The sequence below is a fragment of the Aedes albopictus genome, chromosome 1 (assembly GCF_035046485.1).
Source record: "Aedes albopictus strain Foshan chromosome 1, AalbF5, whole genome shotgun sequence".
Classification (NCBI taxonomy): domain Eukaryota; kingdom Metazoa; phylum Arthropoda; class Insecta; order Diptera; family Culicidae; genus Aedes; species Aedes albopictus.
In genome coordinates this window covers 51,527,103-51,554,382 of record NC_085136.1, presented here as the reverse complement: position 1 = coordinate 51,554,382, position 27,280 = coordinate 51,527,103, and the positions used below count along the sequence as shown (strand labels likewise).

The 27,280-nt window shown below is 39.1% G+C and overlaps 1 protein-coding gene and 1 pseudogene across 6 annotated transcripts in view; one reads left to right on the top strand and one right to left on the bottom strand.

The window, feature by feature from the left end:
* Positions 1–2,648: 2,648 nt before the first annotated feature.
* Positions 2,649–27,280, bottom strand: part of LOC134284933 (uncharacterized) — a 97,172-nt gene continuing 72,540 nt past the window's right edge. For all 6 annotated transcript variants that reach the window (XM_062844522.1, XM_062844520.1, XM_062844521.1 and 3 more), the window contains one exon: positions 2,649–7,896. In XM_062844522.1, coding sequence (XP_062700506.1) covers positions 2,667–7,889 — 5,223 coding nt within the window. In that variant the 5' untranslated portion in view covers positions 7,890–7,896 and the 3' untranslated portion in view covers positions 2,649–2,666. The remainder of the gene's footprint in view (positions 7,897–27,280) is intronic.
* LOC134286369 (large ribosomal subunit protein uL22-like) lies at positions 11,449–26,692 on the top strand (annotated as a pseudogene).

Sequence of the window (27,280 nt, the reverse complement as noted above, 5' to 3'; positions counted from 1 at the left end):
GCAGTTGGCAATCCTGATATTTGACAACGGTCATCCGATAGTTGTGTGAGTGGATTGTTGTCATGGAAATAGAGCATTTCGCCAGTGGGGTGACACGGCTGTCAAACTCGGTACATCGCCGCTTCACCCAACATCATGTTTGGTACGGCGCGTTTTGGTACCCACTTTCTGGTCGGTTTACCCTAACTTGCTCCTGATTTTTGGGTGTGTGGCTCGTGTGTTGCTAGTGCTTATTTCAGAAATTACACATTTCAAACGAAATCGTTGTTTTTGATGATTGTTTCTCTTTCCTTATTACTTTGCACTATATTATGTGTAGCAGCAAAGCAGTGTCGATGTTTCCAGCGCATTTTTTCCATGAATTAAACAATCAAAACAAAAACATTGGACGCCATGTTGCATTGAATGCTGGGTAGATGATTCTGGCCCTTCGTCATCCCCCTGCATTTCGCTGACAAAGCATGTTTTTTATGTTATTGTTGACAGTTTTCATGTTGTGTTGGTGTCAACATTAGCGAATTTCTGTATCGTGTAAGCCTTCGCTACACGCTAAGAAAATGTTACTCTAAAATGAGAAAGATTCACACAAAACTGAGCTAAACTGGAACAGCTCAAACAATGAGTAAATTGCATTTCCAGTGATAGCGCTGGCCGAAGTGCAAAAATCCAACTGGTTTAAGCCGTATAATATTCTTCGCATCATCAAGAATATTATACGGCTTAAACTGATGAGATTTTCGCACTTGGGCCAGCGCTATCGCTGTAAAAAAATTTACTCAATTTTGAGTTGTCCCACTTTAGCTCGAAAATGAGTGAATTTTCTGACCGTGTAAGAAAGAAAACTTTAAATGACTCAGCGAAGCAACGGAAATTTTAAGTCAAAAACAAGTCAAAAAAGCAATACGAAACGAGGCATTTCTGGCTCATGGTGTCTTCGATTAAGTTTTTCGTAATGATCAGGGGCATTAATTTCCAAGAATTTAGCTCGCAATTTATCCGCATAGGTGGCACCATCATCGAACGTTTTTGTTTTACACCCTAGAGACTTCGCGCCCTCGTTAGCTATATCACATCAGAGTATTTTATCAATAAACCTCTGGCTATGTCCGGTGATGTCAGGTTATTTTTATTTTTTTTTTCAAATACGTATCATTATGGAGGTACTTGAGTCCAAACTGTTGTGGAATTTCTTGTTTGCGCGAGGAACATATTGAAAAATTTCCTGCAAACATATAGATGTTGGCCGAAATGATCGAAGAATTGCTTAGGCGTACGTTAGAAATGTTTGAGCGAGCTTCTTACTGAATGATAACATAGGGTAGGTAATCAAAAGTTGAACCAAATTGCGGCTTTCCGGAGTAGCGCAAATTTTGAGTGATTTTACTCAATAATAATTTACTACGGCAAAATATTATGCACATGAAAGCCACGGGTATAAGCTTTCTGTTAAGTGGTAAAAAGTTTGTATTTGCACCGAATTTCATTGAAAAATTCGATTATTCGTCAACAATGATTTTAATCTTAATTTGAACCATCGTAATCATAATTTGAACCAATTTTAATCTTAATTTGAACTACTGGCGGCAGCAGCTCGAGCATCTCCCACAACAGCCAATTTCGTGCTGAACAATAGAAAAACACATGGATCTGCTAATTCCCATAACAATTTTTCATTAGGCAGTGGAATTTCAACTAAGAATGTTCTAAACTCTTCAGGAACTTCGAAACTAAATTTGGAATTTTTCATCCCCCAAGAGTAAACAAAACAACCACTGGCGCAGTCTGGTTGCAAACACTGGAAGCTTGCCCCTGTTTACTAGTTCAAATTTAGATTACAAATGGATCAACTTAAGATAACATTCTCCAAGTAAGAATTACTTAAATTTGATAATTTTATGACAAATAATGCGGAATATTATTCGGTTGGTCGATTCTACGATAAATAAGCTTTCATTTGACGTGTTCACATATTGTGTTTGCTACAATGCATGAGCTGTACGAGTGCACCGAAAATGTGCTTTCTCTTGGGGGAAATGGGTGAAATCACAGTGATTTTTCAATAGCCTGTTTTCCATGACAAAAACGCTTTTTTCAATGCTTTTAAAGTCTATGTTATCAGGTTATATTACGGAAAGCTGTTTAACATCTTTTTCGGGTCAATATTTGCCTGAAAAGTACGTCGTTTTAAAGAATTTTGAAATGGTTCAAATTAAGATTACAATTTGACTAGTTCAAAGTTTGATTTCTTACGCTACCGTATTCCCAGGTTCAGCTTCTAAAATGAGCTGCAGATGGTTGAATTTAGATGTGACGAAATGAAATTTTCAGCACTGCGGACAACAATCATTGTAATATATGTGGTCAAAGATGATGTGGGTCATCGCTTGAAAAAATATGAAAAGTCATCTGAAGTGTGGGATTTTGCTAAAAATATAATAACAAACAAAATGAGAATAGATGTTGAAGATCCTATTGAGATTTTGGATACAACACTTGGACAAAATAATGAAAAATTAGCGCTCAGCAATCAACAACAATTTGAAAAATTACGCTAACAGTAATGGAAATGATTTCAGGTCAGTAATTTTGTCAGAATGGTACAAAAATAAGGGATGTTTTGATAAGAAATTTGACAACTATGTGAGTTTTGTAACGTTTTTCAATATTCAAGCCAATAAAAGGTAAACAAAATAATAATAAAATAAAATAAATAATAATGTTAACAATAATAATACTATTTCCGCAATCTCTTTATGGCCATTCAAGCATGTTAAAAGAAGAGGTGTAAACTTCTTTTCGGCCAATGCGTCAACGTTGGCATTTTCCCTAATTAATTTTTCCGCAATATCTTTATGACCATTCCGGCATGCTAAATGAAGAGGTGTGTACTTATTTTCAGCCAATGCGTCAATGTTGGCTTTTTCCCTAATCAATATTTCCACAACTTCTTTATGTCCATTCAGGCATGCTAAATGAAGAGGTGTGTACTTATTTTCAGCCAATGCGTCAATGTTGGCTTTTTCCCTAACTAATATTTCCACAACTTCTTTATGTCCATTCAGGCATGCTAAATGAAGAGGTGTGGACTTATCTTCATCCAATGCGTCAATGTTGGCATTTTTCCTAATTAATATTTCCACAACCTTTTCATGACCATTCTCGCATGCTAAATGAAGAGGTGTGAACTTCTTTTCAGCTAATGCTTCAATATTGGCTTTTTTCCAAATTAATATTTCCACAATCTTTCTATAACCATTGCAGCATGCCCAATGAAGCGATGTGTACTTATTTTCATCCAATGCATGAATGTTAGCATTTTCCCCAATTAATATTTCCACAACCTTTTTCCGACCATTCTGGCATGCTAAGTGAAGAGGTGTGTACTTATTTTCAGCCAATGCGTCAATGTTGGCTTTTTTTCTAACTAATATTTCCACAACGTTTTTATGGCCATTCAGACATGCCAAATGGAGCGGTGTGGACTTATTTTCATCCAATGCTTCAATGTTTGCTTTTTTCCTAATTAATATTTCCACAACCTTTTCATGACCATTCTCGCATGCTAAATGGAGCGGTGTGGACTTATTTTCATCCAATGCTTCAATATTGGCTTTTTTCCTAATTAGTATTTCAACAACCTCTTTATGACCATTCTCGCATGCTAAATGAAGAGGGGTGCACTTTTTCTCAGCCAATGCGTCAGTGTTAGCTTTTTCCCTAATTAATATTTTAACAACTTCTTTATGGCCAGTCCGGCATGCCAAATGAAGAGGCGTGAACTTCTTTTCAGCCAATGCTTCAATGTTGGCTTTTTCCCTAATTAATATTTCCACAACCTCTTTATGACCATTGCAGCATGCTAAATGAAGCGATGTGTATTTATCTTCATCCAATGCGAAAATGTTAGCATTTTCCCTAATTAATATTTCCACAACCTCTTTTCGACCATTCCGGCATGCCAAATGAAGAGGCGTGAACTTCTTTTCAGCCAATGCTTCAATGTTGACTTTTCCCCCGATTAATATTTCCACAACCTCTTCATGACCATTCTCGCATGCTAAATGAAGAGGTGTGAACTTATTTTCAGCCAATGCGTCAATGACGACTTTTTCCCTAATCAATATTTTCACAACCTCTTTATGACCATTCTGACATGCTATATGAAGAGGTGTCCAGTTCCTTTGGCCTAATGCCTCAATGTTGGCTTTTTCCCTGATCAATATTTCTACAACCTCTTTATTACCATTCTGACATGCAAAATGAAGCGGTGTCCAATTATTTGTGTCAACAGCGTATACATCAGCACCTTTACCAAGCAGTAGTTCCACAACAAGATAGCTACCTTCAGATGCACTGAGATGTAGTGCTGTACACCCAATACTATTCTTTGCGTTAACATTGGCACCATAGTTTATCAATCTTCCAAATTTTTTAATTATTATTTTCCAAGCTACAATGCCAGGATCAACTAAAAAGATTGATGGTGCATATTCACTTATAAGCATTTTCATCAAAGAGGCATGGCCATTACTAAGAACTGTCCATAATGCATCGTCGACTTTCCAGTTAAAAGGAAATTTTTTAGGCAATTCTTCAATTAAAATGATAACAACTTCTGTGTGTCCTCCTACCGCAGCTAAATCAAAAGGAGTTTTACCTTCATTTGTCGTTACATCGTGCCGTACACCTTTTTGTAACAACATTTTCGTCATATCAGCATCACCATTACAGCAAGCTATGTGAAGTGCATTCCATTTGTTTTTGGTTATGGAATGAACGTCTGTGCCTATATCGATCAAAAAATTTGTAATAGCCATTTGTTTGTGATGAACTGCATAATGTAGAACTGACCATCCCGCTGTGTTTCGAATATTTAAGTCTGCTCCTTTTCCTAGCAGTAATTGTACTAAATATATATGTCCGTATATTACGGCCGAATGAAGAGGAGCTAGACCATCATCATACTTAACATCAGGATGTACTTTGCAGTCATCGATCAAATAGGAACATATTTTGTCACTGCCGTTTTTAATGGCAATGTGAAACATTTTGGTTTCACTTGGCCTGAACAGAAATTTTTTTGAAAGCACATATTTTAATAACTCTACAGCATTGCTTTCACATGCCCAAAAAACGACATCTTTTGAATTAAAGGACGTCTCTTGGGCGATTTTTGATACAAACAGTTTGATGTTTTTTTCAATTATTTTAATGAAAAACTTTCTTATTCCTGTGAAACAAGTTAAAATATTTTTAATAATGCTCTTCAAATTAATTAAATCATCCCATAGAAATGTCGCAACAAAATACTCAGCATAAGAATGATGTGAAAACGAAAATTTACCGTCAACAAAATTCAGTAAAATGGACTTTTCGAACTGGTTTTGATGATTTCTCTGAATATACTCCCATTTCTTCATGTATTTTGGGGTTTTAAAAATAAATTTAAGCTCACCAACATCAAGAAATTCTATTGCCAGCAGTTGATGATCAAGATAAAACCCATCAAAAATTTGTTTATTTGGATCAACTTTGCCAATGCCATGACATGCATCTTCTATCTTTAATTGTAAACAATTTTCGATAAAAAATTCGTAAATGTATTCAAATTCTAAGAACTCCTTTTCCAAATAGCTTATTTCATCTTCTTCATCGACCATACTAGTTTCTTTGAATAATTCGAAACGCTGTTTGTATATTTTCGATATCATTTCAACCATCAATGGAACTCTGCACAAGCTATAGAATTTATCAACCAAGAATTTGGCATATGAGTGAAATTTGAGATCTATATCACTCTCTACTTTTTCTTTCCAAGACTGTTTAAGGTATTCAATAATATTTTCTTTGCTGAACGCCTCCAAAGAAAAGTATCCGCCAATAATCTTGAATTCCTCAAAAAACCTTTGCAGTGTATTTTTCTCATAATTTCTTACACTTATTATGATCTGAATTTGTTTTGATGTGAACAATAATTCCAACAGTCTATTTATTTTGTTAATATTTTTTTTATGTATTTCGTCATACCCATCAAATATTATTGTAATGTGATCATCGGACCTATTTTCCAAAGCTTTTTGTATCAGCAAAATATTCTTGTCAGATAATACACATTTGAGGATATTCAATGATGCTTCATTGCCGGAAGCTTCCTTAGAATCTTGTAGTCTGTTTAAGTAAAATAGGTAAACAGTTCCTGACTTCAGTTTTTGAAGTTCAAAGGCAAGGTATTGAAGAAGTTTTGTTTTACCGACCCCAGGGTCCGCCATCAAAACTAAACACCGGTACTGTGAAAACTTTAACTTCAGATTTGCTGCAAATTCAATATCTGTCATTTTCTCACAAGTTTTTTTAGATAGAGATGTTGTGTCTCCATCCAATTGAGAAGCTTTTAAATATTGTGGTTCGTCGATATCCTCGTTTTCAAATATTAGCACTCTGTTAATATATAACTCATTCGTATAATTCAATTCTGGAAAAAAATCTTCAATTCTCAACCGTAACTTGCTGCAATACTGCAAAACGTATTGTTGATTCAAATATGGTTTGAAATTACTTTGTTCGCGTTTTAGTGTTGCTTCAAAATGATCATCTAAATCCTTCACAGAATGTTTGTAATGATATTCTTTTAGCTTACCTAAAACGTCAGGTCGCAGCCACATTCTCATCCATAAGTTCAATTCTTCGATGATGAAGGGTTCCAACTCATCCGGTTGATCCACAGATAAAGTGAGAAGCTCAAAAAATTGTCTCACATCAGACGCCTCCGCATAGAACAATACTGAATGGTGTTTGGTCCGTAAATCCCTTCCATCAAAAAGTTTCTGCTTCAATGTAACCACTTTATCCATGTCACTCAGTTCAGCCTTAAGCATTCTACACAATTCAGCTTTAGAGACTAAATTATTATTGAATGTTTCTTTGAATGCTAGCTGGTCATGTGCAGTCGTTGTCAAGATCAAACCTAGAAGATCTTTGTATTTTTTCAAATAATCAGATACAATTCCATTACGAAAAAGATTTTCGATGGCACCAGCTAGATGTTTGAGATCCACCGACAGCAAATTTGTAGAAATATATTCTATTCCTTTGATATCGAGTTCTGGTGGTTTACCAATAGGTTTAAAAGTCTGTAGCTCTGATTGAAGCCTTTTGTACAATTCAGAAATAAAAATCAGTGATTCGTCAAATGTTTCTGAGAATCTTATTTGATAGTTTCCCGACTCCTTTAAAACATCTTTCAAATATGCTTTGTACTTTATAAGTTGATCTGTAATGATTCCTTTAGTAAAAAGTTGCTTGATAGCGTCCTTCAGGGAATATAAATCTTTGTTAGTGTATTCCACGATTGATTGTATTGTTGATTCACTCGGTATGAGTAATTTTTGGGTTGCTCCATCAGATGCAAAGCGAAGATATTCATCTACATATCGATCCTTGATCATCACGTAATCTTCTGCGGTTTTCAACTTTTCATCTAGTTTTTTGTTGGTGAATAGCACTAAGTTGATTTTGCCTTTGAATCTATTTCGAATTATCATGTAAGAAGTGAAATATTTGTACAAACTGAAATCTCCTTTCTCTCGATGCGTTTTTGGTAGCAAGCCATTCAGATCTATCTTTGAATCTTTGCCGTCGGCATGTTTTGATTGTAGAAAAATCCATTGCTTGGCTGTCTCATCGTACAGCACCACGTCATCAAACTTATCCGCGGATGTTAGTTCGTAAGCCAAGCTGAAATCCCTCTCTTCTCGAGTCAGCCTAAGCAAAAGAAGTTGGGCTAACTGCCTTTGGTACACATCACCGTGAGTTCCAGATTTGATGCTGCTTTCGTACTCCACAAGCGGTTCAATTTCCGGATCTATGACATTCAGTTTCGGGTTTGCCATTCTGAATCTGAAATTAACAAAAAAAAAATCTGAATCATTTCATTTCACTACCACACCGGGAAAGGTTACACTGAGTTGTGTTTTTACGCGATAGATGCTGTGCGCTCATTACAACATGTTCACATTGCATGTTGCAACGAGCGAACGGCCGCTGTATCGCACCCCCAATATCGATGTGTATTTCCCAGTGTACGCAAAATATGCCAACGCAAGCGAAAAGTAGGCAACAAAGAAGGCACGGCAACAACGCTTTGTTTTTTCGTTAGCAGATAATGACAAAATCGCTCCCAAGTTTGTTCACAACAAAAACGGTAGGAATATTTGTCTCGTTCTATTCACATCTTGATTTTCGCATTGTTTTACAACTGAAACTAGACTCTGAGGTTTGCAAGAGTCCTATTTCGTCCAAATGTTTATGAATTCGATAATGTGGGTTGAAAGTATCAGCAGAAAAGCCGAAATATCAGCACACGCACAGCAAGCGATGTTTGTTTTATTGCTCTCATCGCCTGACATGCGTTTGTTGCGGAGCGCCTTTGTTACCGACATGCACCGCTTAGGACAAAGCGTTTGTTTTTCGGCGTGATCCGTTTTTCGTACCCTGGTATTTCCATATAAAATGAAACCTTGCAGTTTTTGCAGTGTACATGCATTGCAACTGCATTAGTTATAAAACTGACAATATACACATTGAAGGTAATAATTTGAATTTAATATGATGTTTTTAAGCATTTTAGTGAAGTAGCAAAATTTAGGCGGCTATTCGCAGCTTTTTTTTGCAAATGCCAAGTTTTTTTAATCGTACTATTTTTGTACCTACTATTTAAAAAATGTTTTATTTTCTATTTATCCATCTATCTATCTAAGTGGCCCACACTTATATGAAAAACAAAAATTTCGAAAAGAATTCCCCGAAGCTACTTTCAAAATTTGAGCAAAAACGGTTCAGCCTAAGGGGGCGCTCAAAACGCTTGAAGTTTGTATGGGAAACTTTGTATGCAGAAATTTTAAGTTTTCGAATTTTGCCGCTAGGTGGCGCTGTAAGCGTTCAATAAATAAACCCTTTTGTATTATTGTAGGTGACTATGTGCCAAAAAACTTTGTCGAAGATCGCGAAGTGATTCGACGGCTGTGGAAAAAGTTATACCCTAGGCAAAGTGAGGCAAAGTATTGAGATTTCATTATTGATATTAATCCTTTACATGTATTGGAAAAACAACAATAAAGTTTATCCTCATTTTACCCAGGGTATAACTTTTTTCACAGATGTTGGATCACTTCGCGGTCTTCGACAAAGTTCTTTGACATATAGTTACCTACAATAATACCAAAGGGTTTATTTGTTGAACGCTTACAGCGCCACCTAGCGGCAAAATTCGAAAACCTCAAATTTATGCATACATTTGGCCAAGTTTTCCAACTTCAAGCGTTTTGAGCGCACCCTTAGGCTCAACCGATTTTGCTCAAATTTTGAACGTAGCTTCTGAGAGTCCAAAACAACTGATTTAGGAGGTAAGACTTGGCTTTTTCCGAAATTTTTGTTTTTCATATAAGTGTGGGCCACCCTACTATACACAGCAAAAATTATTGTAATATGCCCCGATGTAATTGCTAAAAATATGTAAAAATTAAGATGTAACAGTGTTTTAAGATGTATAATCACATCGATTCGATGGTAAATCACATCTGTCTTAAAATTACACAAAAATAATGTATAAACTTTTATTAGCATCGTATATGTGTAATATTCACATCAAAACAATGTGAATATTACACAGAAATAGCTGCAACCAAGTGGTTACGACGAACTTGTGTACAATTACACAAAATCGATGCCATATCGCATCCCCACACGATGTGATATCACATCTCGCAACACTGTACTAGTTGTTGTGATCGATCCGCAAGCGAAGCAAGAGCTCTGCCATTTTTGTTTTGCTCGGTTCTCGGACAAACAGTAATTTTTCCAGTGATTATTTCAAGCATAACTTTTCAATCCGACGTAACTCTAGAATGTAAACAAATCCGGGTTAACTGCTGTATGCATGATTCATAAAGCAAATTGAAGAATCCACATCACTGTTTGATAATTTATTGCTTAATTTGTTTAACTAAGCATATTTTTCGAAACGACGTATCTAACTATTTTGATGTTTACAACTTTACTGATAGATACACCGTTTTGATATATGAGAAAACCAAACGACGTATCTAGCCAAAATCAAAAGTAAGAGATACACCAAACTGGCACCATACAAAAGCGACGTATCTGGCATGACGTATCTCTAACCAACCCGGTGTATGTGTATTTTTGTCAAAATTCATTGTGAAAATTATATGGAATAAGTAGGTTTTGTTTCTTACCTAGTGCGTGCTATATCCTGGTGATGTTAAGCACGAAAAAACTTATGAAAAGTCTTTTTATAAAAAACTATTTTAGTGAAATGGTCGTCAACATTGACCATGAATTTACTCAGATCAGTGAAAAAGTTAGATACGTCGATTTGAAAAATTATGCTTGATTCCTTGGATTTATTTATAAGGTATTTTATGAGACGTTTCAAATCAGCTGTTTTTTGAATGTTTTCCAGTTTTGAAGTCCAACCGCTGGGCCCATTTATTTACATTTTCGCTAGCATAACATGTGACACAGGCCCATCAAATAAACGGGGTTCATTCATCTGCAAAAATGCGTCAATCCGCCCACACGGAACTACAAATCAACCCAAATTTAAGTTCTTTTGACGCAATCCCGGTCTTCCGTGGAATAACTCAAATTTGCGTCAAACAGCGAAAGTGGTGAGTGAGTAGTTCTCGTTTGAGAGCGGCAAAAAAATTAACCCACTGGTAAGTTATTTTCACCCAACGGAGGCCTCAAATGACGCAAATTTGGGTTAACTCAAGAAAACCCAAATTTGGCTTCTTCCACGGAAGAGCAGCGGATGCGTCGGTGCTTCTCTCTTTGTTTTTGACAACATTGCGGTGGGGCGAGGGAGAAAACAACCCAACTTTGAGTTAAAACTAAAAGCAGTTTAGCCAAATTTGAGTTTTTAAAACTTATTCTTTGGGTTTTAATATTTTTCCGTGCACTATAATCAATATCCGTAGACCGTGGGGAGGTTTTTTTTATCTGCTAGTGATATCATGCACCTCGGGGGAATGATACATGCCACATTAGGAATCAAAACATTTCTGTCAGCAAAAATCTGATTGGCGCTCACCACATGTTATGTTACTTTTCGTGAAAACAAAAACATCAAATGTAAACAATAACAATGAGCGGCCCATCGGTAGCACGTCTCGTAAAATAGCTTATTGTTATCTTTTGATGTTATTCCTGAAAGATAGGTAAATATTGTTTATAAACTAATTTAGCTCTATTTAATATGCTTATTTTTCTTTTAACCGTTATGTGGCCGGCAAACTTTTTGCTTTTTTCTACACCGTGTATTTTAAATGGGTGCTGGGTACCCGGGTACCCTGCCGGCCACATAAGGGTTAAATACAGGTACAGAACGACTTTTGAAACTTCTCCGATTTGCACCTCTTCGAAAATCGCCATGGATCTAGTCGCTGTTGGTGGAACTGGGACAAAAAAAGGATCCCCCGCGGCGTGAAGACCGTCATTATTGGGACAAATCATCTTGTGAGGGTAACAATTCAAGTTGGTTCCTTAGCCAAGGAACCAGATAATCTCGCCAAGTCCTGCAAGGCTCGCGGTTCGAACCTCCGGTGCATTTCAAGAACATCAGCGAAACTGCGCTGACCAGCAAGCGTATGCCACTGCGCCGTTTCCAAAAGTTCCTGAAGAACGTCTGCGAAAAGGAATGCATTCCATTCCGCCCTTCAATGGCAGTGTCGGCCGTTGCGCCCAGCCCATGCACTAGAACAAGTCCGTCGGCAGAGTTCCTGCTGCCGCTGATGAAAAACGCTCAATGCCGACTAACGTGGCACGATGTGTGCTGACTTGTCGTGGACTATGTTCAGGTCAACCGGGCGCTATGCCTGCGTCGTCGTCACGGTGTGTCTGGTAGAACAAAATTATTAAAAAAAAATCGGTATCGCTAAAACACCCACACGCTAACCCTCAGTTACCCAGATTGATGTCAAAGCGACCCAGACTGAGCAAAACTGCAGTTACTCTAAACTGAGTAAAGGCACCTTTACTCAAATCTGGGTTACCGATGTTGGTGGCAAAATCTGGGTAAACGATACCCAGCTCCTCCGGGGCCTTGATTTTGTTAATTTATTTCCAATTAAGATTTTGATTAAAAAGCTCTCAGATGCCACGTGCTATTCACTTACCTGATGCTGGAAAACAGTTCCCCGGAATAATTCCACTGTTTTCCCGTCATTTATCAGCATATTTTTCGCGAAAACATTCATAGTTTCCAGCGTTCTCCTGACCGCTGCCATATTCTCAAGCCGAAAAGTGACAAAGTGCCGATTCAGCGAATCTGGGTTTTCGGTTTACCCGGATTTTGACAACTGCTAACAACATGAAAATCCGGGTCGAATCGACCCAGTCGATGGGTAGTTTCAGGTTAGCGTGCACCAAACGAAAGCTGAACTTCCCCTCTTTCATTTGAGGCTAAAACAAGAAAGTTCTATCGGCGATCCTAGAACAGTTGTTTTTTTTTTCAAAAATTAATTACTATAAGGACACATTCCACGCACTTCTATGTACACCATGGTTTTGGAACTTCATTGAACGATATTTCCGGGCTCCTGCTGTCAATTTTGATTCTTTTTGCACCAAAATGAAGATAATTACCAATATTCTTCTAATAGTACCTGAAACTTTGAAAATGCTTCTAGAAAGCAGTAAATTTCTTGGCGTTCGGTCAAAATTCGTCATTTTTTGCAATGGTGTCCCGTTAGGCTGTATTTCTTGTTTTCTTTCGAAGTACAAAGGTCAAATTCCCAATTAGAAAGCATAAACTGAATCTTCTATCCAAATCTGATCGTTTGATATGCTGGTTGGTATGTATATGACAACATATCCATTTTTGGAAGCAAAAGTTTGATTTTCGCACAAAACGTAACGCGTGGAATGTGTCTAAGACTTGCATTTTCTTCCTTTCAACCTTTAGTGTAACCTAATACAGTCCCGATTCGTTCGTTGGCGGCTCGTTAGATGGGCTGTCTCGATGGTTGGATGTTCACTGGTTGGGGCAAAACCCAACTAAAAAGCACTGTCAATGTCAAAATCGATGTCAAAACGAGTTTGACGTCTGACCGTCGTCGCATCGCAGCTCCTGTATACACAAAGTATCTAAATACCAAGGTAAGAGATTCCCGCTAATATTCGCGGATTAGTGAGAAAAGGAAAAAAGCAAAAAAATAGTTATGAAGTTTGCGCTGATTTGTATGGGCGCATCACTATTTAGCAAACTTTCTTAAGAAATTAAGCACTCCCATCATAGAAGCAATTATTCCATTGCATCTCACTGGATTAAAAGTGACTTCCATGCAATAAAACAGGAAATATCTCCATTTGAAAATCGGTAACAATGTTTTTTTAATTGGTTCTAAACATATTTTTTCAGCATTTAGAATTTCATAACTTGCGCAAGTATGTGAGTGTTATGTGACGTATTTCTCGTCACTTGCGTGTGCCTAGAGCATTTTGATCAGTTGTCAGTTGCCCCAACGAACGAACACGATTCGCTAATCGGGGCGCAGTCGTGACCCAACGAGCGAATCCTCACTGTACGCTCGTATGAGGTCGCTCATTATTAACGTATCATATTAATAGAGTAAACGGGTAAAAACATATTCAAAATTTTCCATATAAAATGTTGCCCAGACAAGTGTAAACAAATATTTAAGGGAGTTGTAATAGAATTTTATCAGTATGTAGGTAGGTGTGTTAACCATCTTCTCCATATTGACATGTAAAAGAAGTTATTTCGACTGCCATTCTTCTCGTTTTTATTGACAGTGCCAAATATTTGAAATTTTACAGTCGTAGGGTAATTGTTCCCATCGTTGTGGTAGTACCTATTGTTGCGGTAATGGCAATTGAGCACTTTTTCGACTGAAATGTTACCAAAAGGTATTTTTAATAGATGTATGATGCTTAAATTATGAGATTGCACCATTTATTTGCTTAAGATTTGCCCAAAAACCTATTTAAAAAAAATATTTTCCTAAATGTGTTTGCTGCTGTGTTCCTATTGTTGCGGTAGTGTTCCTAATGTTGCGGTATCCCATATGATTTCAATGGGATACCGCAACAATAGGAACAAAATACCGCAACATTAGGAACACATACCGCAACATTAGGAACACAATGTTCTTTCAGATAAAAACGAATAAAATGCTCATAACAACATCAAAGAAGCAATATTTCGTTATTTTCCCGTAGATTAAGGATGGATTTTATTATTTTCAATTCAATCCATGTAAAAAGTTTGCTTGGGGCGATACAATTGTGGTTTAAACATGAACCCAGTGCTTAACTCCTCCATGATCGGATCAATTACCCTAGTAGGGCATGACTTGGATGTCAATAAAAATATAACGATCAACAAAGTAGCTCGGATAAAATGATCACGTTCCATTATAGGCCTGTATACGTTCATTTTGTGCCCTTTCTGGTACTTGTAAAAGCAATTAGCATTTTTCGCTAATTTGAAGGATTGCTGTGTGGTATATCATTAGGTATTAAATCATAAAAATAAAAGAAAATAAATTTCAACATAGCTTTGCTCCAAACTTTTAGAGAAACAACTACGACATTAAATCATAAAGTCACGATGAAAACCGTACCAAGGTGTGTGTGCTATGTTCGAAGAAGCTTTTTCTGCAACCATCAATATCATCGAAGGTAGTTGATATTCACAGATTTAGATATTTGTTTTATATGGCTGAGCATATAAATAAAAGACAGAATAAAATAGAAAAGTCCTTGGAAAAGTCCCAATTTGTTTCTATTTGTATTTGCAGGTTAAACATTTTCTGAAATATACCAGATATAGAAATTGGTATTATCCTACGATAATATATCGCAATTACTCATTTGAAGTTTATTCGTTCAATGATGAGATCATACCCTTTAGAATTACTCTCTTTATGTAAAAATATAATTTCAGTCTTCTACGCGGAGTATCGATTGTAATTGTGAATCGATCGTTTAGTATGAGTAGGTGGTACTAACACTTTTACGACGTAAATATTAGAGCTTGAATATGACGTCCTTGGTGATAATTGTAGGATAAACACTAATCTACAACTTTGCCAAACACAACATTTCAATATTAGGTTTCTGAACTGAGTTATGGCCAAATGAGTCAAACGATTGCCAGGTGATCGAAAACATCCTTGACAATTTGTCTGTGCTTATATCGTGCATTGCTCAATAGAGAAAATAATGAAATTCTTTAAATAATTGAATTTTTTGTCAAATACATGCTATAAGGATGAACACGGTGATTTAATAATAATTACGAGTATTAGAGCATGACGCGGTACACATGTAAATTGAAATTTGAACTCATCATCTCCACCTGCCGAGTGCAGAGCGGTTCTGGAGGAGAAGGATGCAGCGCGGGCGGTAATGCTGCAGCATGGAACCCGACAGAATGTGGAGCGATACAGACAGAAGCGGAAGCAGCAGACCCGTCTCTTCCGGGAGAAAAAGCGCCGCCTGGAAGAAGCGGAGTGCGAGGAAATGGAACTGCTGTGCCGTTCACAGGAAACACGCAAGTTCTACCAGAGGCTCAACGCATCCCGCAAAGGCTATGTGCCGCAAGCCGAAATCTGCAGGGATAAGGACGGGAGCCTCCTGACGGACAAGCGTGAGGTGATCGAAAGGTGGAAGCAGCACTTCGACGAGCACCTGAATGGCGAAGAGAATGTAGGCACGGAGGACCAAGGCAACGGAGGAAATGACTATGTTGGTGCAGCAGAGGACGGGAACGAACCAACACCCACGCTGAGGAAAGTTAAGGATGCCATCTACCAGCTCAAAAACAACAAAGCGGCTGGTTAGGACGGTATCGCAGCAGAACTCATCAAGATGGGCCCGGAAAAGTTGGCCACCTGTCTGCACCAATTAGTAGTCAAGATCTGGGAAACCGAACAGCTACCGGAGGAGTGGAAGGAAGGGATAATCTGTCCCATCCACAAAAAAGGCGACAAGTTAATGTGTGAGAACTTTCGAGCGATCACCATTTTGAATGCCGCCTACAAAGTGCTATCCCAGATCATCTTCCGTCGTCTTTCACCTAAAGTAAATGAGTTCGTGGGAAGTTACCAAGCCGGTTTCATCGACGGCCGGTCGACAACAGACCAGATCTTCACCGTACGGCAAATACTCCAGAAATGCCGTGAATACCGGGTCCCAACGCATCACCTGTTCATCGACTTCAAAGCGGCATACGACAGTATCGACCGCACAGAGCTATGGAAAATTATGGACGAGAACAGCTTTCCCGGGAAGCTGACTAGACTGATAAGAGCAACGATGGACGGTGTGCAGAACAGCGTAAGGATTTCGGGTGAACTATCCAGTTCGTTTGGATCTCGACGGGGACTACGACAAGGTGATGGACTTTCCTGCCTACTATTCAACATCGCCCTGGAAGGTGTTATGCGACGAGCCGGGCTCAACAGCCGGGGTACGATCTTCACGAAATCCAGCCAATTTGTCTGTTTTGCGGATGACATGGATGTTATTGCTAGAACATTTGGAACGGTGGCAGAACAGTAGACCCGCCTAAAACGTGAAGCAGCAAAGGTCGGACTGGTGGTGAATGCGGCTAAGACAAAGTACATGCTGGTAGGTGGGACTGAGCGAGACAGGACAAGCCTTGGCAGCAATGTTACGATAGACGGGGATACTTTCGAGGTGGTAGAAGAATTCGTCTACCTCGGTTCCTTGCTAACGGCTGACAATAACGTGAGCCGTGAAATACGAAGGCGCATCATCAGTGGAAGTCGTGCCTACTATGGGCTCCAGAAGAAACGGCGGTCAAAAAAGATTCACCCCCGCACCAAATGTACCATGTACAAGACGTTAATAAGACCGGTGGTTCTCTACGGACACGAGACATGGACGATGCTCGAGGAGGACCTGCAAGCACTCGGAGTTTTCGAGCGACGGGTGTTAAGAACGATCTTCGGCGGCGTGCAGGAGAACGGTGTGTGGCGGAGAAGGATGAACCACGAGCTCGCTGCACTTTACGGCGAACCCAGCATCCAGAAAGTGACCAAAGCCGGAAGGATACGGTGGGCAGGGCATGTTGCAAGAATGCCGGACAACAACCCTGCAAAGTTGGTGTTTGCTAACCATCCGGTTGGTACAAGAAGGCGTGGAGCGCAGAGAGCACGATGGGCGGACCAGGTGGAGCGTGATCTGGCGAGTGTTGGGCGTGACCGACGTTGGAGAGCTGCAGCTGCAAATCGATTATTATGGCGGCAAATTGTTGATTCAGTATTATCATGAATTTGATGTTAACTAAATAAATGAAAAATGAAAAATGAATCTCCACCTGCTTGAAACTATTACAATTTTTTAAGCAAAACTGCCCATAATCACGAAACTGACTTTTGTTTACTCACTTTTTCATTAACATGGGACTATTATGCTTTTGTGGGAAGTGTAATTAACCCTTATAATCTGAACGTACGATTTGCGTATTCAGGATCAGACTGGAAAAATCATAACTTCGTTATTTCTGGACCGATTTTGATCATCGACGTCCCAAAAGAACCGGTTAGATCTCTAGTTTTGAAACGTAAACCAAAATTTCAAATTGGCCATTTGGTTCCGGAGTTATTCCGGGACGTACTGGGGTATGTTTTTGGCCAGGCAAGGGGACACTTTCGTTGGGTTCCTAAAACTCAGCATGCGACATATCAATCTTCATTATTTTGCAAAACAAGATCGAAGGAAACCATTTCGCGGATTTTTGGCCACGTTGGACACGTTCCGGGATGTTCCGGGAACCTGGTCCTTCCGTGAAAATGGCCAATTTCATGTCTCTTCTAAACCTTAGCGCGCGACATATCAATCTTCATGATTTTGCAAAACAAGATCGAAGGAAGTCATTTCGTGGATTTTCGACCACATTGGACTCGTTCCGGGATGTTCCGGGAACCTGGTTCTTCCGTGAAAATGGCCACTTATATGTCTCTTCAAAACTCCAGCATGCGACATATCAATCTTCATGATTTTGCAAAACAAGATCGAAGGAAACCATTTCGCGGATTTTTGGCCACGTTGGACACGTTCCGGGATGTTCCGGGAACCTGGTCTTTCCGTGAAAATGGCCACTTATATGTCTCTTCTAAACCTTAGCGTGCGACATATCAATCTTCATGATTTTGCAAAACAAGATCGAAGGAAGTCATTTCGTGGATTTTCGACCACATTGGACTCGTTCCGGGATGTTCCGGGAACCTGGTTCTTCCGTGAAAATGGCCACTTATATGTCTCTTCAAAACTCCAGCATGCGACATATCAATCTTCATGATTTTGCAAAACAAGATCGAAGGAAGCCATTTCGCGGATTTTCGACCACATTGGACTCGTTCCGGGATGTTCCGGGAACCTGGTTCTTCCGTGAAAATGGCCACTTATATGTCTCTTCAAAACTCCAGCATGCGACATATCAATCTTCATGATTTTGCAAAACAAGATCGAAGGAAACCATTTCGCGGATTTTTGGCCACGTTGGACACGTTCCGGGATGTTCCGGGAACCTGGTCCTTCCGTGAAAATGGCCAATTTCATGTCTCTTCTAAACCTTAGCGCGCGACATATCAATCTTCATGATTTTGCAAAACAAGATCGAAGGAAGTCATTTCGTGGATTTTCGACCACATTGGACTCGTTCCGGGATGTTCCGGGAACCTGGTTCTTCCGTGAAAATGGCCACTTATATGTCTCTTCAAAACTCCAGCATGCGACATATCAATCTTCATGATTTTGCAAAACAAGATCGAAGGAAGCCATTTCGCGGATTTTTGGCCACGTTGGACGCGTTCCGGGATGTTCCGGGAATCTGGTCCTTACGTGAGAATGGCCAATTTTATGTCTCTTCTAAACCTTAGCGTGCGACATACCAATTTTCATGATTTTGCAAAACAATATCGAAGGAAGTCATGTCGCGGATATTTGACCACATTGGACACGTTTCGGAATGTTCCGGGAACTTGGTCCTTTCTTGAAAATGGCCACATTTATGTCTCTTTTGAATCCCAGCATGCGGCATATCAATCTTCATGATTTTGCAAAACAAGATCGAAGGAACCCGAATAAAAAATACAGTAGAAAAACCGAATGTTGTATTGTAACAGTACTATTTAAAACCATATTGTTACAATAAACACCATTGTAAAAATAAAAAATACAAAAACAATAAGATGTAATGTTAGACACCATACAGTGAATTGTAAATGAGATTTTTACAATATACTATACGGGTTGTTAAGTATCGTAACAATATAAAAAAATATTTTTCTCCATATATATTTTTTTACAAAACCATACATTTTATTGTAAATGAATTGTTCGAAATACTGATACGTGGGCTTTAATATACCGTACATTGTATGGTACACGTATGGTTTCAAACAATAAAATGTACCGTAAATATATTGTTTTTAATTGTAATTTCACTACTGGTTATAAATTTAATCATGGTTTTGGAATGGTTCTCTTTTGTTATGTTGTATTGTTTTACAATAGATAAACCATATAATGTTATATTATCTCGTCATGTTCCTTCGATAATGGCAGTTTTAGCCAAACCAACCTAAACTCGTCTAAGTCTGGGTAGCCTCTGATTGCATTAACAGTTGAAGCTTAAGCTCCCATGTCCCACCAGCCAGATAACCGGGTTTTGCAAACTAAGCATTATTTGTGGCAACACTTTGAGCGGCATGATGGAACTATGCCTAGCGCGCTAAGTGTTATTAGACCACTAATGTAGTTGCATGAAGTGGGTGACGAGGTACATAAGTATCGTTACAGCGTGCTTAACCATTATTGCAATATTGAGGCTCCAATTTGACTGAACTATGAAATGTGTACATAACAACTCATGAGAAAACTGTCAAGTTCGATTCAACTATAAGTTAGGTTAAAAAGCGAAGACGAACTTATTTCAGAAGTCGTTTCAGTGTCCAGTCCAGTCCTTATGTTAAAAATGTCAAAGATAAATCGCATTTAATTCGGTTGTTGTACAAGGCAATTTCACATGAGAGAAGAAGAGAAAGAATAGTGTTGAACTCATCCACTGATTTACGGTAATCTGACCTGCGTCTTTCCGGGTTGACCTACATTCGTATTCCTCTCATCGCACTCTACATACCTAGCCCACCATATCTCTTGGATATGCAGTCCTTAGGACACCTGGTTTACCACTTTATTTAAACATTTTATTGACTTTAAATAGATGTTTCAACTTATTCACTTTTTTCTCTTTCATTTCCTTTGCAACAAAAATGTCACGGACATCATCAAAACAAAGCACGGAAAAAATCATAAACTGAATAAAAAATTAAAAATGCACGGAAAAAGATTGTTTCGGAATAGTGAATGGTTCAGACGTTAGAAAAACAGTATAATATATTGTTACATAAAGATCGGATGTAAATGTATAATAGCTACCAATGTGCAAAGCTTTTAGCGAACCATTCCATTACAATACACTATATTGTAGCTGGTACACTGTATGGTACAGGAATGGTTTTCACCAAATACCCTATGGTTAGTTTTTATCCGGGAAGCCATTTCGCGAATTTTTGGCCACGTTGGACGCATTCCGGGGTGTTCCGAGAACCTGGTCCTTCCGTGAAAACTGCCACTTTTATGCCTCTTCAAAACTTCAGCACATGACATATCAATCTTCATGATTTTACAAAACAAGATCAAAGGAAGTCATTTCGCGGATTTTTGGCCGCATTCATGTTCCTGGACTCTCGCTCTTTGGTGAAAATGACCACTTTTATAGCGACTCAAAGACTGATGGTTGAAATCCATTTGTTCGAATATACTGGATAATCACCATGGACCTTTACTATTATTTGGTTCGATTGGCTTTTATCGGTGAAGTCGCATGTGTATTTGATTTGCGTACCGCGTTTCAGCTTACTACGCTTCAGCCATCATCAAATGCAATATGCTGATCCAGACCGAACAGCTTGGCTGGTCAAAACTAAACAGTTTAGTTTTGACCAGCCGAATGACAAATGGCTGAAAAAACTAATGTTGGTCATTAGATAGAATTGCAGATGTACAAAAGGAATATACATCAGTTCTAAAATGTAATCTGTGAAACGTTATAATTATTCAATTTGAAAAGTTTCAAAGAGTTCAAGGAATTTCTCCAGAGATCTTTTTATGTATTTCTGTAGGAATTCCTTCAGAGATTTCTTCAGGAATTTCTGCATATACTCCTTCCAGAATTCCGCTAGAGACTGCTCCAAAAATTCCATCTGGAATTATTCAAAGTATTTCTACAGAAATGTCTTCCAGAATTTTCACTAGAGATTATTCAAAAATTAATCCAGGAATTACTTAGAAATTTTGTACAAAACCCCTTTAGTCCATCCAAGTATTCCGTCAATAATTCGTCCAGAAATAACCGCAGACACGGATTTCTTCAGATATTTTATCCCGGGAAAAAAATCTTGCAGGAATTTGCTAAGAAAGCTCTCCTGAGATTCCCTAAGGGAATGCTTCCGGAATTCCCCATGTGGTTTCTTCAGAAATTCCTTCAATAATTCCTCCAGAGATTAACCCGGGAATCTCTTCTGAGATTGTTTCAGGAACAACTTCAGAGATATATTTTAAAAATTCCCCTTCTAGAAACTTCCAGGAATTAATCCAAGACTTCCTCCAGGTACTGTTTAGGACCTTAGGAATTCCTCTTGGTATTGCTTCTGAGATTCCTCCTGGGGTTTCTTCAGGAACTCCACCAGGGATATCTTCAGAAACTGCTGCAGGGATTCCTCCAAGAGCCCTCTACGAACTCTTTTTAGAAATCCTTCAGGAGTTCCTCAGGAATTTCAACGATTTCTTTAGTACCTTCTGGGATGTTCTGCAGAAACTATTCCTGGAATACCCTCAGAAATTGCTCCTTGGATTTCTCCAGGAATTCCTCAAGGGATTCCTCCAGTAATTTCTCAAAGGATTCCTCCAGTAATTCCTACAAGAACTCTTCCAGGATTCCTCTGGAAATTTCAGCAGGGATTCTTATAAAATTTTCTACAGGGATTCGTCCAGGAATTCCTCTAGAGATTCCTCCAGGAATTCCTCTAGAGATTCCTCCAATTATTCCTCTACAGATACCTCAAGGAATTCCTCCAGGAATTTTTGCTCTGGGAATTTCTTCAAAAATTTCTCGTGGGATTCCTCCACGAATTCTTCTACAGATTCTTCCAGGAATTCATTCAGGGATTCCTCCAGGAATTCTCCCAGGAATAGTTCCACGGAATTTCCCATAAAATTCCTCTAGGGATATCTCCAGTAAGTTCTCCTGGAATTCCGCCAGGAATTTGCCCAAAAGTTCCTCCAGGCATTCCTACTGAGGTTCCTCCAGAAATTGCTTCAGAGAATCCCTCACGAATTCCTCAAGGGAGTTTTCCAAGAATTCTCCCAGAGATTCTCCAAAAATGTGTCTATGCATTCCAGGAATATCTCTTAGAATTCCTCCAGGGATTCCTCCAGGGTTTCCTCCAGGTATTCCTGCAGGAATTCCTCCACTGATATATCTAGGAATTCCTCCAGGGATTTCTATAAGAATTCATCTAGGGATTGCTCCGGGAATTCTTTTAGCGGTCCCTCCCAGAATTCCTCTAGAGATTCCACCAGGAATTTATCTAGTAATTTATCCAGGGATTGCTCCAGACATTCATCCCGGAATTTCTGCGATGCCTCCAGGAAATCCTCCAGTTATTTATTCAAAAATTCCTCCAGGGATACCACCAACAAATTTTCTGACCACTTCCATTCAGTTCAATACCCCAACGTGCGACTCAATGATTTTTCAAAACAAGTCCAGGGGCCGTCATTATATTTCAGTTCAAATACCCAATAGCAGGTCTAAGAAAATTTGGCCGAATGGATATGCGAATGTTGGGGAAATTGTGTATTTTCGGCAGTTTTGTTCTCTTCGTCATGGGTTTTTTTTTTCGAAAGCTGTTGAACCCAGAATTCCCAACTTCGCAACCAAGCTGAATTATATGTCCAAGTTTCTCCTGGAACTCAACCAGGGAGGCATCGCAGAAATTCCGGGATGAATGTCTGGAGCAATCCCTGGATAAATTACTAGATAAATTCCTGGTGGAATCTCTAGAGGAATTCTGGGAGGGACCTCTAAAAGAATTCCCGGAGCAATCCCTAGATGAATTCTTATAGAAATCCCTGGAGGAATTCCTGGATATATCAGTGGAGGAATTCCTGCAGGAATACCTGGAGGAAACCCTGGAGGAATCCCTGAAGGAATTCTAAGAGATATTCCTGGAATGCATAGACACATTTTTGGAGAATCTCTGGGAGAATTCTTGGAAAACTCCCTTGAGGAATTCGTGAAGGATTCTCTGAAGCAATTTCTGGAGGAACCTCAGTAGGAATGCCTGGAGGAACTTTTGGGCAAATTCCTGGCGGAATCACAGGAGAACTTACTGGAGATATCCCTAGAGGAATTTTATGAGAAATTCCGTGGAACTATTTCTGGGAGAATTCCTGGAGGAATCCCTGAATGAATTGCTGGAAGAATCTCTAGAAGAATTCGTGGAGGAATCCCACGAGGAATTTTTGAAGAAATTCCTGGAGGAATTCCTTGAGGTATCTGTAGAGGAATAATTGGAGGAATCTCTAGAGGAATTCCTGGAGGAATCTCTAGAGGAATTCCTGGAGGAATCTCTAGAGGAATTCCTGGACGAATCCCTGTAGGAAATTTTATAAGAATCCCTGCTGAAATTTCCAGAGGAATCCTGGAAGAGTTCTTGTAGGAATTACTGGAGGAATCCTTTGAGAAATTACTGGAGGAATCCCTTGAGGAATTCCTGGAGAAATCCAAGGAGCAATTTCTGAGGGTATTCCAGGAGTAGTTTCTGCAGAACATCCCAGAAGGTACTAAAGAAATCGCTGAAATTCCTGAGGAACTCCTGAAGGATTTCTAAAAAGAGTTCGTGGAGGGCTCTTGGAGGAATCCCTGCAGCAGTTTCTGAAGAAATCCCTGGTGGAGTTCCTGAAGAAACCCCAGGAGGAATCTCAGAAGCAATACCAAGAGGAATTCCTAAGGTCCTAAACAGTACCTGGAGGAAGTCTTGGATTAATTCCTGGAAGTTTCTAGAAGTGTTCTTGGGGGAATTTTTAAAATATATCTCTGAAGTTGTTCCTGAAACAATCTCAGAAGAGATTCCCGGGTTAATCTCGGGAGGAATTATTGAAGGAATTTCTGAAGAAACCACATGGGGAATTCCGGAAGCATTCCCTTAGGGAATCTCAGGAGAGCTTTCTTAGCAAATTCCTGCAAAATTTTTTCCGGGATAAAATATCTGAAGAAATCCGTGTCTGCGGTTATTTCTGGACGAATTATTGACGGAATACTTGGATGGACTAAAGGGATTTTGTACAAAATTTCTAAGTAATTCCTGGATTAATTTTTGAATAATCTCTAGTGAAAATTCTGGAAGACATTTCTGTAGAAATACTTTGAATAATTCCAGATGGAATTTTTGGAGCAGTCTCTAGCGGAATTCTGGAAGGAGTATATGCAGAAATTCCTGAAGAAATCTCTGAAGGAATTCCTACAGAAATGCATAAAAAGATCTCTGGAGAAATTCCTTGAACTCTTTGAAACTTTTCAAATTGAATAATTATAACGTTTCACAGATTACATTTTAGAACTGATGTATATTCCTTTTGTACATCTGCAATTCTATCTAATGACCAACATTAGTTTTTTCAGCCATTTGTCATTCGGCTGGTCAAAACTAAACTGTTTAGTTTTGACCAGCCAAGCTGTTCGGTCTGGATCAGCATATTGCATTTGATGATGGCTGAAGCGTAGTAAGCTGAAACGCGGTACGCAAATCAAATACACATGCGACTTCACCGATAAAAGCCAATCGAACCAAATAATAGTAAAGGTCCATGGTGATTATCCAGTACATTCGAACAAATGGATTTCAACCATCAGTCTTTGAGTCGCTATAAAAGTGGTCATTTTCACCAAAGAGCGAGAGTCCAGGAACATGAATGTGGCCAAAAATCCGCGAAATGACTTCCTTTGATCTTGTTTTGTAAAATCATGAAGATTGATATGTCATGTGCTGAAGTTTTGAAGAGGCATAAAAGTGGCAGTTTTCACGGAAGGACCAGGTTCTCGGAACACCCCGGAATGCGTCCAACGTGGCCAAAAATTCGCGAAATGGCTTCCTTCGATCTTGTTTTGCAAAATCATGAAGATTGATATGTCGCATGCTGGAGTTTTGAAGAGACATATAAGTGGCCATTTTCACGGAAGAACCAGGTTCCCGGAACGAGTCCAATGTGGTCGAAAATCCACGAAATGACTTCCTTCGATCTTGTTTTGCAAAATCATGAAGATTGATATGTCGCACGCTAAGGTTTAGAAGAGACATATAAGTGGCCATTTTCACGGAAAGACCAGGTTCCCGGAACATCCCGGAACGTGTCCAACGTGGCCAAAAATCCGCGAAATGGTTTCCTTCGATCTTGTTTTGCAAAATCATGAAGATTGATATGTCGCATGCTGGGGTTTTGAAGAGACACATAAGTGGCCATTTTCACGGAAGAACCAGGTTCCCGGAACATCCCGGAACGAGTCCAATGTGGTCGAAAATCCACGAAATGACTTCCTTCGATCTTGTTTTGCAAAATCATGAAGATTGATATGTCGCGCGCTAAGGTTTAGAAGAGACATGAAATTGGCCATTTTCACGGAAGGACCAGGTTCCCGGAACATCCCGGAACGTGTCCAACGTGGCCAAAAATCCGCGAAATGGTTTCCTTCGATCTTGTTTTGCAAAATCATGAAGATTGATATGTCGCATGCTGGGGTTTTGAAGAGACACATAAGTGGCCATTTTCACGGAAGAACCAGGTTCCTGGAACATCCCGGAACGAGTCCAATGTGGTCAAAAATCCACGAAATGGCTTTCTACGATCTTGTTTTGCAAAATCATGAAGATTGATATGTCGCATGCTGAGTTTTAGGAACCCAACGAAAGTGTCCCCTTGCCTGGCCAAAAACATACCCCAGTACGTCCCGGAATAACTCCGGAACCAAATGGCCAATTTGAAATTTTGGTTTACGTTTCAAAACTAGAGATCTAACCGGTTCTTTTGGGACGTCGATGATCAAAATCGGTCCAGAAATAACGAAGTTATGATTTTTCCAGTCTGATCCTGAATACGTAAATCGTACGTTCAGATTATAAGGGTTAACATCATATAAAAAATCTTCCGTCGGAAAGCTATGTTCGCAATGGACAACCTGTTTTCGTTATTACTTAGTATTTCGAGAAAACACAAAATAATATCACACTATTTCAAAAAAAAAAAAAATTGTTCTAGACCCGCCGATGGAACTTTCTCATTTAAGTCTCAAATGAAAGGTGGGACCCTTAGCTTTCGTTTGGTGGGTATTTTAGCGATACCGATTTTTTTAAAATAATGTTGTCCACCAGACACACCGTGTCGTACTTACCCTGCCCACGGTCTCATCAATTCGTACATGTCGGCACCGCGTCGCATCGAGCTGTCTTTCTCCGAGAAGGAGGATGTCGGTAAAAACTCGGAGGTCATATGCAGGTAATCGGTGAATGCTTACTATTTTTAGCGAATGTGGGGTTAAAATTGGAATTCAAGACCCCAGCCAATGTAGGTAGTATTTAGTTTTTGCAATGTCATAATTGTGGCCACGTTTCATCCCAGAGGATTGCTTTTGGAGATTCCTTCAAGCAGAATCAATGAAAAATATCTCGGAGTAAGTCCTGAAGAAATCTGTGGAGGATTCCATGGAGAAGTTTCTAAAGAAAATCCTTGAGTATTTCTTGAAGGAATCTCTGAAAAAAATCTGAAATATCTTCAGAAGTTCCTCGGAAATTCCTTTAGCAGTTCCTCGGGAATTTCTCCTGGAGCTCCTCGGGAGTTGCTGCAGGAGTTCCTCGGGAATTCCTCCAAAATTTCTTCGGGATGTTTCCAGGAAAAATATTTCCAGTAGTTACTCAAATATTCCTGCTAGAGTACTCCTTCAGAAGTTCTCCGGGAACTCCTCCAGAAGTTTCTCTGAAAATCCTCCAGGAGTTTATCGGGAATTTCTCCAGAAGTTTATAGAGAATTCATCTAGGAGTTTCCCTGAAATATCTCCAGGAGTTCGTCGGAAATTCCTTTGGGAGTTTCT